Raw genomic sequence first — 13,562 nt, 5'->3', positions numbered from 1 at the left:
TCGATCATCTCCAAATCATCTATACATTTTCCAAAATCCTCCAACTGCTCAAGAACATTCTTACCCTCATGAATCTTGAAAGTAAAAAGTTTCTGCTTCAGATGGAGGCGGTTTGCCAAAGATTTGGTCATGTAAAGCGACTCAAGCTTCGCCCACACAGCTGCAGCCGTCTCCTCTTTTGAGACTTCTTGAAGCACCCTGTCACCGAGGCTAAGGATTAAGGTGCTATAGGCCTTATCTTGGAGATCTTGGCTAGGTACAGCTGCTTTCTCATCTGCATCAGCTCCTTTAACATCACCATCCTTGGCGACCTTCAAAATCCCCCAAAGACCCTGCTGCATCATCACTGCTCTCATCTTGAGTTTCCAAAGACCAAAATCATTCTTACCGGTAAATTTCTCCAAGTCGAATTTTGCTGTCGCCATCGTAATCACGATCAAGCTCCTTCCCACAGACGGCGCCAATTTGTGATTGTGATTGATAGCCGAGAACTAATAATCGCAAATCGATAATGAACTGAAATGAAGAACACCGGAATTACGTGGTTCGGCCGTAAATGACCTACGTCCACGGAGGAGATAATCTGCTGTATTTACTAGATCGACAAGAATGAAGATTACAATTGTTACACACACTCCAATAACACTCAAATCACTTTACTCTTGATTGAGTTTACAGATCACTCTTCGCAACTCTCACAGATTGGAATAGATCTCACCAAGAAAGTGTGTTGATGTAACTAACTAACTAACTACAAGAGATAGGATCCAATTATATATCAGCTTCACGGTAGATGACTCAGCCTTCTCGAAGCATCCACCTCTCAACCGAAATAACTAACTCTTTACGTAGCTAATTCCCATGCAAGTCCTTGAGCCTTTTGTCCCTTGTTCAACAAGCTCACACCACCATGCATTAACAAATCTCCACCTTGTGACTAGTGAACGAGCCCGATTACCTCCTCATCCTTCCTAATTCTGTTCCAACAGAAAAGTCCTCTGTCAATGTCAAAAGGGTATGACTTCTAAAGAGATATGCAGAAATAGAATACAAGAAATAATGTACTACTTTAACATAGCCAGGATAAGTCATACCGTGCAAGATATCCTAGATGATTTCCCAAACTTCACTGCTTCGTCTTGTATCTGCGTTGCCAACTCTCTTGTTGGCGATAGCACCAAAATAGTTGGACCCATTTTAGGATTATTGCGCTTTTCTTTCAGATGAATAAATCCAGGAATTAAGTAACCCAAAGTCTTCCCAGATCCTGTCTTGGCAATGGCTACTATATCACGACCTTGGTTAGCAATTGGCCATGATTGCGCCTGGATTGGAGTTGGAGCAGAGAAACCAGCTTGTTGTGCCTGGGATTTGTGGTGGGAGAGAGAGAGAGGCAGGGATAAGGGGGCAGAGTAGAAACAAAATGAGCAATTAAAATCCAGGATCTCTGTGACCAGAGGTAATGCACTATTGCTCCAAATAGGAGTGGCTAGTCAAGAACTTATCCAAGTTTCCAAGGGAAGAAGAATTGTGGTCAAGAGTGAGAGTGTGATTCTTCTTCTCTTCTGACCAAAGGCCAGGTTATAACTTATAAATCACCAAGAATGTAATTCCTCAGAGCGACTTACGAAGCCCTTCACATGAATTGAAGGACCTATAATATAAGAGCACTCAAATAACAAGTCCCAAGAAGAGTGTGACAGTGTACGACATTTGGCTCCTCCCTGGAGCAAATATCGCACCTGCAACAGAAATTTTAAATTGAAAAAAGAGTAATCATTAGTTCTCTAACCCCTCACTGGATCTCTAGTTGCACATGATCATATCAAAAACTATTTGATACACAGTTCTGATTCATTAAAGAACATCTGTTTATGTAATATTGAGATAAGAGTGGTGCCCATACCTCCCTTAAAATCTCCGAGGGAAAACCAGTGGATTGAAATGAGATGAATGGTGGGGGCACATTTCCTCCCTAGACAATTAAATACAATCATTTATTAATAAGTTGTTAACAAATAGTAACAAATCAGAACTAAATAAACAAAAGATAATTACATAGGGAAATAACCACAAAGACAAATAAGGAATAACAGATTAATCCTTGAAGAATAGACTAAGTATAAAGTAACTTGAAGCAGAAGATGAACAAAGCCACTTCTTTAAAAATTGAGTATTCAAATATTATATGAACAAGATAAAAGAATGCTTACAGTTACAGTAATTTCATGACGACGGCGATATGCCTCTACAGATAACCCAGTTTCTGCACCTTTAGATTCAATGGGTTTATGCACCTCACTTTTTGCCACATTCTGATCACTCGGCGTATGATCTGGTCTGTCTCTGGCAGACTAACACATAGTAGCAAATAAATGGAACTATACACTGTGAGGCCATTATATAATACACATGAATCAAGTGTTATAGGTTAAATCACATGCATAAAAATGTGAAGAAATGGTACTAAATTACTACTAAACGATGCAGGTGATATAATATGCATCTCCATATATATATCAGAGAAAAACTTGAAGCACCTGATCAGCTTCTGGATCAGAAGCAGGCTTCACTTAGCCAGCGTTGTTGTTTCCGCCTTCATCACGGCACTGTGAGTCCTTTTGAGCAGATGAACCCAAAGCATCACTAGCAACTACCGAACTCACAACAGGGGAGGCAACAGGTTTCTCATACTGTGTAGCGTTGGTTACAGGGTTCCAGAAGTAAAGATTTCCAGTATTACCATCAACCAGTCCTTTCCATGGCTTTGGAAGTGAAGGGTCTTCTGGTGCATACCGTACACCAGCCATATCAAAGCTTCACTCGACGTACCCTGCAACTAATCCAACAACACGTAAACCCGATGATCAGAGCAGTATTGACTTTAAACTCCAAAGTAGAAACAGGCAGGAGCAGTAGCTTCAAGCTAAATGACAACAAAACCCACAAAGGAACGCAAGTAGCTAACCGAGTACAGGGCGAAATATATACACATAATCATACAAAATACAACATTACTAGTTACAAACTCTTCACTATACAGAGACAAACTCATAAACAACACACATATACTTGGGAGATTTTGCAAAATCGTATCCTCATAAAGAAACCTCGCTACAAATCTACAATTATTAACCCCAAACCTGCATGCATAACCTCAACGCCTTACAAATTCAAAATTTCCAACACGTGAAGCTGTTACACTTACATAAGAAATGTATTCCATTCTAATGACCTAATAAATAGACAGACATAACGCGAAACAAACCAGCATTGAATGTTCACAGCTAAAACCCTAAAAAATCCGAAATGTGCAAAAATGCAATCGCCAAAAAAACACGCATAGCATACATCAAGCATTACGCTAAGATCAAGGTGAGAAGCAAAAAACTTGAAGTCTATATAACAGATTCAGAGCAGGGGGCGTCAATGGCAGCTTACTCCGTCGTTTCGGAAAATGAGAACAGAGCAAAGCGCACAATGAAAATGCTCTCTCCGCGGTGGCTTTCCAAGGACTGCTTCTTCTTCTTATCTCTCTAAACTAATCGCATCACAGCAGGAACACATAAAGTGTAAAAAGAGGTCCGATTATCTACAAAACAGTATCAGTATACCTATCTACAAAACAGTATCAGCATATCCTATCAAAAGAGGTCCGATTATCTACAAAACTCAAAAGTAACATAATTGTCTAACCTATATAAGCATTCAAAACTCAAAATAATAGTGCACATGTAATCGACATCAAAGTTTATCTATAGCTCTATTTATTTTATTTTTAAAGAAAAAACTATTTTTTGTACAAAATCATCTTAAATAATATCAAACTTCATAATTTGCCGGTTGATTTATAAAATAGTGGGACAGACCAAAATTTTGATCAAATATGAGTAATTTTTCCCCCAGCAATTTGCCATATTCATTCATGTGAACTCACAACCATTAATTTCGATGAGCATTGAGTAAATTATGTTCCAATACACTAACTCGCAAACCACATGAGATAAATTGAATTTAATTATGAAATTAGTATGATGGTATTGAAAACAAATTAAACTAAAAGATGCAAATTTTATTGCGATAGCATGCATAAACGAAAAATAATACTCACTTCATCCCACTTTATTCGAAGCATTTATATTTATGGGACGTAACTTGAAGCGTTTCCAAAATGAAAACATTACTTCCTTTACTTTATAACATTGTATGAAATCTTATATTGAATAAGAGATATACTATCAAATAGAGAGACAAACAAAAGGAGTATGAGAGTGGTACAAATTGATAGGTGTAATAGTATTGATCGACTGATTCGATTTTGTTTTTATTTGGGGTAGTTACTACTCTATAATCTCAAGGCTTTACCCAAACTATTCATGTTCAAATTGAATTGTTAGATTTAATCTAATTTAGTCAATACATAGGATGTCTATGTACCGTTGCTTACCACTTTCAATCAAAATCAAATTAACTTCCAAAACAAATGACACCGACTACTAGTACACCAGAATATTCCCAGAGTTTTTATTTTGTTAGAATTACTAAATATTTCAAGAAATTTCAGTTGTTATCTTGACGAGGTTTAATTGTTTTTCGTTTTTAAACCTTGAACCATCCAGTATAATTATAAACTTATAATATATATAGCGAAAATAAATTATTTTAATCTTATCCATTCATTTTTTATTATTTGTTTAAGACTTAAAATAGTAGTAGTATAAGCGTATAACATGTTCCTATATATCTTTTTAGCTATTCATTTTTATACGCCTCGAAATATTTCTTGCTTTTTCACAGTTTAAACATTAACCTATACCTATATGTGTGAAAAGAAAAGAGGTCATACAATATCCAAGTCTTGAATATAGCGAAGTAGTTCAGAAATAAAAATAGCAACAAAAAATTAATAAAGCAAAACGAATCCTAATTCATCAAAAGAGTACTACTGGTTTCACCACAGCTTGATTATGACCACTTTTCTATTATAAATATCTGTATTATTCTCTAAATTGAATTCGAAAATATATGGCTAAATCATAACGAGTTGGGTAGCCCGATTAGATAGCCCGGCCCATCAAACTGTAGCCCAAAACGAGTTAGGATTGAATTTGCATAATAATTGGTTGAGAAAAACAAATAAACTAACAAAAGAGAGTTTTGAATACAAAAAATGTTAGAATACTCTGTTTTCGACTAATGCAACTCGAAAAACCGTTTCTCTGCTAGAAATCTGCACAAACGAGAGGCTAATCAACCATGGCCACGCCCTCCACTGCCAATTAATCAAAATGGGACTCTCCTCGCACAAGTACATCGCCGTTAAATTGCTGATCATGCATTTAGATTCGAATGAGATTAATCAGATGCTGAAGGAGTTTGACGGCTTCAATTTAGTTGTCCATAACTGTTTATAATCACTGCAAATCTCCAATGGGGCGATGCGGCTAATGCGTGCCAATTGTGTTTCTTGGACCTCACTGAAGCACGGGGAAAGTGGAGGAAGCGATGCATTACTTTCATAGGAATCCGTTTTCGGATGGATTACAATATTATAAATATATTGATATTTTAAAATGTTTAGCCAACATTGACTTTGAAGTCCTCTGTATAAACTCTTTAACTTAGTTTTCTCAGATCCATTTTCTGGCATTATCATTATCATTCTGTGTTTGAATTCGTAGAGAGAGTTGTTAATCATGGCTGCTTATGGAGCTCTGCTTTCTCTTATGCATATCATAGATACCCTCGACAAACATCCTTCTCCTCCCATTTCTATCAACCAAAAACATGTTCAATCCCTCACTCAAAACATTACCTTCTTGCAGGAGTTTCTTGATTGCTATATTTCCCCTTTTGCTGATAGCCACGATGCTGATCCATTGGAGCGTCGCATTGCTGATGCAGTTTACGCGGCTGAGGATGTTATCGAATCCCATATTGTGGATCAAATTCACAGTGGATCCACAATCGTTGAAGATCATGACTTCTATCACAATCTACAGAAAGTGATAGAAGAAATGGATCTGATCAACAAAGAGGTGAAGAGCATTGCAGTTGAAGCTCAGACCAAGCAGAAGCCCGTTGCTGCCTTGTCGGCGTCTTCTTCCAATGTGAAAGAGAACGTGATCGTGGGCTCAGACGAAGTGTTTCTTGACGTTTTGGATAAGCTCACCGGAGATCGACTCAACCGCCAGATCATCCCCATCACGGGGATGGGCGGCATTGGTAAGACCACTCTTGCCATGAATCTATTTGAGAATGCACTTGTTAAGGATTGTTTTGATATTCGTGCTTGGACTACAATCTCTCAAACTTATAATGTTAGAGAAACACTTAGAGAAGTTCTTTTTCGAGCAAGTGGAGGAGATTCAAGTATTGATAGTGAGAATGAGTTGGGACAAAAATTATGCCAGCTTTTGTTCGGTAGGAAATATCTTGTAATAATGGATGATATGTGGAGCATAGAGGTGTGGGAGAAGATACAATTTTTCTTTCCTGATAACCAAAATGGGAGTCGAATAATCGTAACAACTAGGCTGTCTGACTTGAGTTCTAAGTTGAACGAGACTTGTATAATTGGCATGAAATTTCTAGATAAGCTTAGTAGTTGGGATTTATTTTGTAAGACCGTGTTCGGGAAAGTAAGTTGTCCAATTGAGTTGGAGAAGATTGGAAAGAATATTGTAGCAAATTGTAAAGGACTTCCTTTGTCAATTGCTACAATAGGAGGTCTATTGGCAAAATCTGAGCGCACAAAAGAATGTTGGAAGCATATAGAGCAAAATTTGAATTCCATTGTTATTAACACTAACGATGGATTTTGCTTGAAAATATTGAGGATGAGCTATATCTATCTGCCGAACTATTTAAAGCCATGCTTTTTGTATATGGGTGTTTTTGAGGAAGATTACCGTATTCGTGTGTCGGTGCTTAAGAAGTTATGGGTTTCTGAAGGATTTTTAAAACCAAGGAGTGGAAAATGTTTGGAAACACTTGCGCAAGAGTATTTTAAGGAATTGGTTGATAGAAATCTCGTTTTAGTTGATGAATTGGGGTCTACTGGAAACGTTAAGTATTGTAAAATTCATGATTTGTTGAGAGATTTGTGTTTGAAAGAAGCTGAAAAGGAAAGATTTAACCATGCCGTAAGAGATTATCCTCCGGCCAGTATTAGCGAACGTCGAGTCGTTCTTAAAACTGCAGGGTTGTTAGGATCTTTGTCACACACTCGTACAATAATATGTGAGTACGACGAAACATCAAGTGAGGATGGTAAAGTTCTACAGTCTCAGGATCTTCGATTGTTGAGGACATTCAGAGCAAGTGTTTCTGATAGTTATATCCTAGAAAATGTGATTGAATTGGTGAACTCACGGTACCTTGCAATCCGTGTTTATGATGAGTCCAGATTCCCTAGTTCAATTGATCTACTTTGGAATCTACAGACATTGATTATTCGTTCACATTTTGGGAACAATCGTCATGTACCAAATGAAATTTGGAAACTGCATCAACTTCGGCATCTTGAATTTGAGATGAACCGATGGATTCTCCCAAATCCTCCTAGTGACGATAGTGACATTGTCATTATGGAGAATCTGCAAACACTCAAAGGAGTTGAGGCTTTGCTATTGAATGAGGAGGTGGTTAAAAGAATTCCCAATGTGAAGAAATTGGATTTAAAATACTATTGGGATCAAAAGGAGGGAGAAAACTGTCTAAGCTATCTTAAATGCTTCACTAAATTGGAATGCTTATCCTGCAGAACCTCTTATCAAAGTGGTTACTTTTTGCTGAGGATTAATTTCCCCAACTCTATCAAGAAGTTGATTATTCATGACTATTATATCACGGAGTTTGGCGCAAAGTTGGAAGACATATTGCCTAAAATCGGTTCGTTGCCTCTTCTTGAGAAGCTCGTATTAAAATATGGTGTCTTCCAAACAGGCAAGTGGGAAACAAGTGAAGGCCAGTTTCAGAAGCTCAAGTTTCTACAGTTGTCGCTTTGTGAAGGTCTAGTAAATTGGATTGTGTCAGACAGCTCCCACTTTCCACTTCTCCAGAAGCTTAGTCTCGATTTTTTATCCGAACTCGAGGAAATCCCATCTGAAGTTGGAGAAATAGCAACGCTGAAATTGATTTCATTGTATGGTTGCAGTGAAGCAGCTGATGCGTCAGCGAAAAAGATAGTAGAAGAGCATGAGGATCTATTTGGAGAGCAATTAGACCTTCGTGTCGTGTCGAGTCGTGAAGTGTATGCAATTTGGTAAACATTGGAGTGCAAAAGAGGTAATAAACATGCATTGTTTTTCATGTAATTTGTTTTCAATCTTTTTTGCATTTGATAAACATTGGACTGCAAAAGAGCATTTACATATGACCTCATATTTCTGTCAGTGTTGTTTGCTTCCTCTCATTGTGGACGGAGAAGAGGGAGAATGGCCGGAGATTGGTGGCGCGGTGGAGGGAGTCGATGGCGGCGACGGAGGGAGATTCTTCCATGGCTATACACAAATGTTTATTTGTATTTAACTTTTTGTTGTTTTAGTGATGTTAGTGATATGATTTTGAATTTATTTTATAAACGAAACTTTTTTAGAGACTATTTTTGTGGAGTAGTATTGTTCATGATTTTTAGAAGATAAAAATTAATCTCTGGATTTCCTCTATATCATCTCCAGTGATAACCATGTCATCAACGTAGATAAGCAGACATGTTACCTTGTTGTCTCTCCTTTTTGTGAAGAGTGTATGATCGGAATGGCTTTGTTCGAATCCATGCTTAAGCATAGCTTGACAGAACCTGCCGAACCAGACCCGAGGAGACTGCTTCAAACCGTACAAGGTTTTCCGTAACCAACAAACTTCCCCTTCTCCAAATCCTCCGGAAAAACCTAGTGGGACCTCCATGTATACTTCTTTGTTTTCTTCAAGCTCTCCATGTAGGAAGACGTTAGTCACATCGAACTGGTGTAGATTCCAGTCTTTGCATGCTGCTACAGATAGTAGTGCTCGCACAGTCTCCATCTTAGCCACTGGGGAGAATGTTTCTTCATAATCCACTCCATATACTTGGGTGTATCCTTTTGCCACGAGTCTCGCCTTGTATCTCTTGATTGAACCATCTGCTTTCCTTTTTATGGTGAATATCCATCGGTATCCGATTGACTTCTTTCCTTTTGGCAACGCACATTTTTCTCAAGTGTCATTCTTCACTAGGGCGTCTATCTCCTTCTTCATGGCCTCTCTCCAATGTTTATGTTTGCTTGCCTCCTCAAATGATTGTGGAATGTCTTCTTCATATAGAGCAGCTTCGAAAGCCCAGGCCATTTCTGATAGGTGACTTTGCGCAATATTGGATACTGCGTATTTTGCCTTTCTCTTTTTCCAGTTTGGTGAGTATCGTCGAGGGGGCACTCCTCTTGTTCTCCTCGGGGGCAACTCGTATGGGTCTCTTGTATCTTCCCTTCTTCCACTAGTTTCATATCCCTCATCACTGCCCCTATCAAGATTAGTGTCGTCCGAGGTATATTATCAACAACCGAACTTCTCGAGAAGCTTAGTCTCCGTATTTTACCCGAACTCGAGGAAATCCCATCTGAAGTTGGAGAAATAGCAACGCTGAAATCGATTTCATTGTATGGTTGCAGTGAAGCCGCTGTGGCGTCAGCGAAAAAGATAGTAGAAGAACATGAGGATCTATATGGAGAGCAATTAGACCTTCATGTGCGTAACTAGAAGATGCCGAAAACCGTCCAGACCGAGCTAGTTCAGAATGTATTAGAGTTGTAATTTTTAAGAGCAAGCATTGGGTTTCTTACTTATGCTCAACATAAAAGAAGTAATAAACATGCATTGTGATTCCATGTAATTTGTTTTCAATCTTTTTTCATTTGATAAATATTGGATTTGCATATGAGCTCTTATTTCTGTCAGTGTGTTGTTGCTTGCTCTCACTGTGGTCTAGTCGAAAAAGGCTTGCTTACTTCGACTTGATGGAGAAGATACACAACATCAGGCCGAACCAGAGGCACTACACGTGCGTGGTGAGCATGCTGTCTCGAGCATGGTGCACAATGGCGGACGTCCCGCGCGGAACTCCGGCATGCCGGCCGGACGTCCGCCGGGACGGGCGCTATTATGGATGCTCTAAAGGTCAATATCCCATAATTAAAATGCTAGCCACACTAGGTTCGCATATTAGTAGTTGGACTAGTAATTAAAGTAACTTTAACCTATAATTATAATGCTAGCCACACTAGGTTCGCATATCAATAGTTGGACTATTAATTAAAGTAAGTTTAACCTAATAATTAAAGTAACTTTAACATATAATAAATTAGTGTGTATCCGACAAATATAGCATCTTTTGTTGATTTTAAGAACGCTCCACATGCGTTCTTCGTCCAATACAAGATTGGATGTGTTCTAAATATTACCTTATTATCATTCACATAGAGAGAGAGTTGTTAATCATGGCTGCTTATGGAGCTCTGGTTTCTCTTATGCATATCATAGATACCCTCGACAAACATCCTTCTCCTCCCATTTCTATAAACCAAAAACAAGTTCAATCCCTCACTCAAAACATTACCTTCTTGCAGGAGTTTCTTGATTCCTATATTTCCCCCTTTGCTGAGAGCCACGATGCTGATCCATTGGAGCGTCGCATTGCTGATGCAGTTTACGCGGCTGAGGATGTTATCGAATCCCATATTGTGGATCAAATTCACAGTGGATCCACAATCGTTGCAGATCATGACTTCTATCACAATCTACAGAAAGTGATAGAAGAAATGGATCTGATCAACAAAGAGGTGAAGAGCATTGCAGTTGAAGCTCAGACCAAGCAGAGGCCTGTTGCTGCCTTAACGCCATCTTCTTCCACTGTGAAAGAGAACGTGATTGTGGGCTCTAAAGAAGTGTTTATTGAAGTTCTAGATAAGCTCGCTGGAAATCAACTCAACCGCCAGATCATCCCTATCACGGGGATGGGTGGCATTGGTAAGACCACTCTTGCCATGAATCTATTTGAGAATGCACTTGTTAAGGAACGTTTTGATATTCGTGCTTGGACTACAATCTCTCAAACTTTTAATGTTAGAGAAACACTTAGAGAAGTTCTTTTTCGAGCAAGTGGAGGAGATTCAAGTAGTGATCTGAGTGAGAATGAGTTGGGACAAAAATTATACCAGTTTTTGTTTGGTAGGAGATATCTTGTAATAATGGATGATATGTGGAGCATAGAGGCGTGGGAGAAGATAAAAAATTTCTTTCCTGATAACCAAAATGGGAGTCGAATAATCGTAACGACTAGGCTGTCTGACTTGAGTTCTCAGTTGAACGAGTCTTGTATAGTTGGCATGAAATTTCTAGATGAGGCTAGTAGTTGGGATTTATTTGGTATGACCGTGTTTGGGAAAGAAAGTTGTCCAATTGAGTTGGAGAAGATTGGAAAGAATATTGTAGCAAATTGTAAAGGACTTCCTTTATCAATTGCTACAATAGGAGGTCTTTTGGCTAAATCTGAGCGCACAAAAGAATGTTGGGAGCGTATAGAGCAAAATTTGAATTCCATTGTTATTAACAATAACGATGGATTTTGCTTGAAAATATTGAGGATGAGTTATATCTTTCTGCCGAACTATTTAAGGCCATGCTTTTTGTATATGGGTGTTTTTGAGGAAGATTACCGTATTTGTGTGTCAGTGCTTAAGAAGTTATGGGTTTCTGAAGGATTTTTAAAACCAAGGAGTGGAAAATGTTTGGAAACACTTGCACAAGAATATTTTAAGGAATTGGTTGATAGAAATCTCATTTTAGTTGATGGATTGGGGTCTACTGGAAACGTTAAGTATTGTAAAATTCATGATTTGTTGAGAGATTTGTGTTTGAAAGAAGCTGAAAAGGAAAGATTTTACCATGTCGTAAGAGATGATCCTCCGGCCAATATTAGCGAACGTCGAGTCGTTCTTAAAACTGGAGGGTTGTTAGGATCTTTGTCACATACTCGTTCCATAATATGTCAGTATGATAAAACAACAAGTGATAATGAGAAAGTTCTTCTGTCTCGCGATCTTCGATTGTTGAGGACATTCAGAGCATGTGATTTTGAGAGGTATTTCCTAGAAAATGTGTTTGAATTGGTGAACTCACGGTACCTTGCAATCAGTGTTCATGATGAGTCCAGATTCTCTAGTTCAATTGATCTCCTTTGGAATCTACAGACATTGATTATTCATCCATCTTTTTACAACGATCGACATGTACCAAATGAAATTTGGAAACTGCGTCAACTTCGGCATCTTGAATTTGCAGTGAACAAATTGATTCTCCCAAATCCTGCTAGTGATGATAGTGACATTGTCATTATGGAGAATCTGGAAACACTCAAAGGAGTTGAGAATTTGTTATTGAATGAGGAGGTGGTTAAAAGAATTCCCAATGTGAAGAAATTGCATTTAACATACAATTCGGATCTGGGGGAAGAAAACTGTCTAAGCTACCTTCAATGCTTCAGTAAATTGGAAAACTTATCCTGCCGCACCTTTTATCAAAGCGGTGACTTTTTGCTGAGGATTAATTTCCCCAACTCTATCACGAAGTTGGTTGTTGATGACCTTTATAGCAGGGAATTTGGCACAAAGTGGGAAGACATATTGCGTAAAATCGGTTCGTTGCCTCTTCTTGAGAAGCTCGTATTAATAAATGGTGTCTTCCAAACAGGCAAGTGGGAAACAATTGAAGGCCAGTTCCAGAACCTCAAGTTTCTACGGTTGTGGCTTTGTGAAGGTCTAGTAAATTGGATTGTGTCAGACAGCTCCCACTTTCCACTTCTCCAGAAGCTTACTCTCGATTATTTATACGAACTCGAGGAAATCCCATCTGAAGTTGGAGAAATAGCAACGCTGAAATCGATTTCGTTGTATTGGTGCAGTGAAGCAGTTGTGGAGTCAGCGAAAAAGATAGTAGAAGAACATGAGGATCTATATGGAGAGCAATTAGACCTTCATGTGCGTAACTAGAAGATGCCGAAAACCGTCCAGACCGAGCTAGTTCAGAATGTATTAGAGTTGTAATTTTTAAGAGCAAGCATTGGGTTTCTTACTTATGCTCAACATAAAAGAAGTAATAAACATGCATTGTGATTCCATGTAATTTGTTTTCAATCTTTTTTCATTTGATAAATATTGGATTTGCATATGAGCTCTTATTTCTGTCAGTGTGTTGTTGCTTGCTCTCACTGTGGTCTAGTCGAAAAAGGGCTTGCTTACTTCGACTCGATGGAGAAGATACACAACATCAGGCCGAACCAGAGGCACTACACGTGCGTGGTGAGCATGCTGTCTCGAGCATGGTGTCTCCCTGAGGCGGAGGAGTTCATAGCGAGTATGCTGTGTGAATCTGAGGCGAACGCGTGGTCTGCTCTGCTCAGTGGCTGCAGAACCTATGGGGACGAGGAATTGGGCTCGAGGGCGTCTGAGAAGCTCTCAGAGCTTGCGGAGGAGAAGCCTGGGCCGTATGTTCTGCTGTCGAATAGCTATGCTTCGGGAGGGCGATGA

General features: G+C 38.8%; 2 protein-coding genes and 1 long non-coding RNA gene across 4 annotated transcripts; 2 read left to right on the top strand and 1 right to left on the bottom strand.

Moving 5' to 3' along the window:
- Positions 1-556: 556 nt before the first annotated feature.
- On the bottom strand, positions 557-4,189 carry LOC121779375. 2 transcript variants are annotated; one of them, XR_006045798.1, is made up of 6 exons: positions 3,442-4,189; positions 2,541-2,839; positions 2,214-2,354; positions 1,907-1,975; positions 1,095-1,364; positions 557-977 (listed from the first exon to the last, which is right to left on the bottom strand). It is a non-coding gene; the product is annotated as an uncharacterized LOC121779375 (long non-coding RNA). The 2 variants fall into 2 exon arrangements; XR_006045799.1 differs by having other exon boundaries at positions 2,541-2,833.
- A 1,507-nt stretch (positions 4,190-5,696) lies between these two features.
- Positions 5,697-8,270, top strand: LOC121779268 (putative late blight resistance protein homolog R1A-10). The gene has a single exon (XM_042176578.1). It carries the CDS (start codon positions 5,697-5,699, stop codon positions 8,268-8,270), a length of 2,574 nt encoding a protein of 857 aa, XP_042032512.1.
- A 2,205-nt stretch (positions 8,271-10,475) lies between these two features.
- On the top strand, positions 10,476-13,562 carry LOC121779267 (putative late blight resistance protein homolog R1A-3). The gene is made up of 2 exons (XM_042176577.1): positions 10,476-13,013; positions 13,224-13,562. The coding sequence occupies exons 1-2, from the start codon at positions 10,476-10,478 to the stop codon at positions 13,560-13,562; spliced, it is 2,877 nt and encodes a 958-aa protein (XP_042032511.1).

This window comes from Salvia splendens, chromosome 19 (assembly GCF_004379255.2).
Source record: "Salvia splendens isolate huo1 chromosome 19, SspV2, whole genome shotgun sequence".
Lineage (NCBI taxonomy): Eukaryota > Viridiplantae > Streptophyta > Magnoliopsida > Lamiales > Lamiaceae > Salvia > Salvia splendens.
The sequence above is the reverse complement of the archived record's forward strand: the minus strand, read 5'-3'. Positions and strand labels throughout refer to the sequence as shown.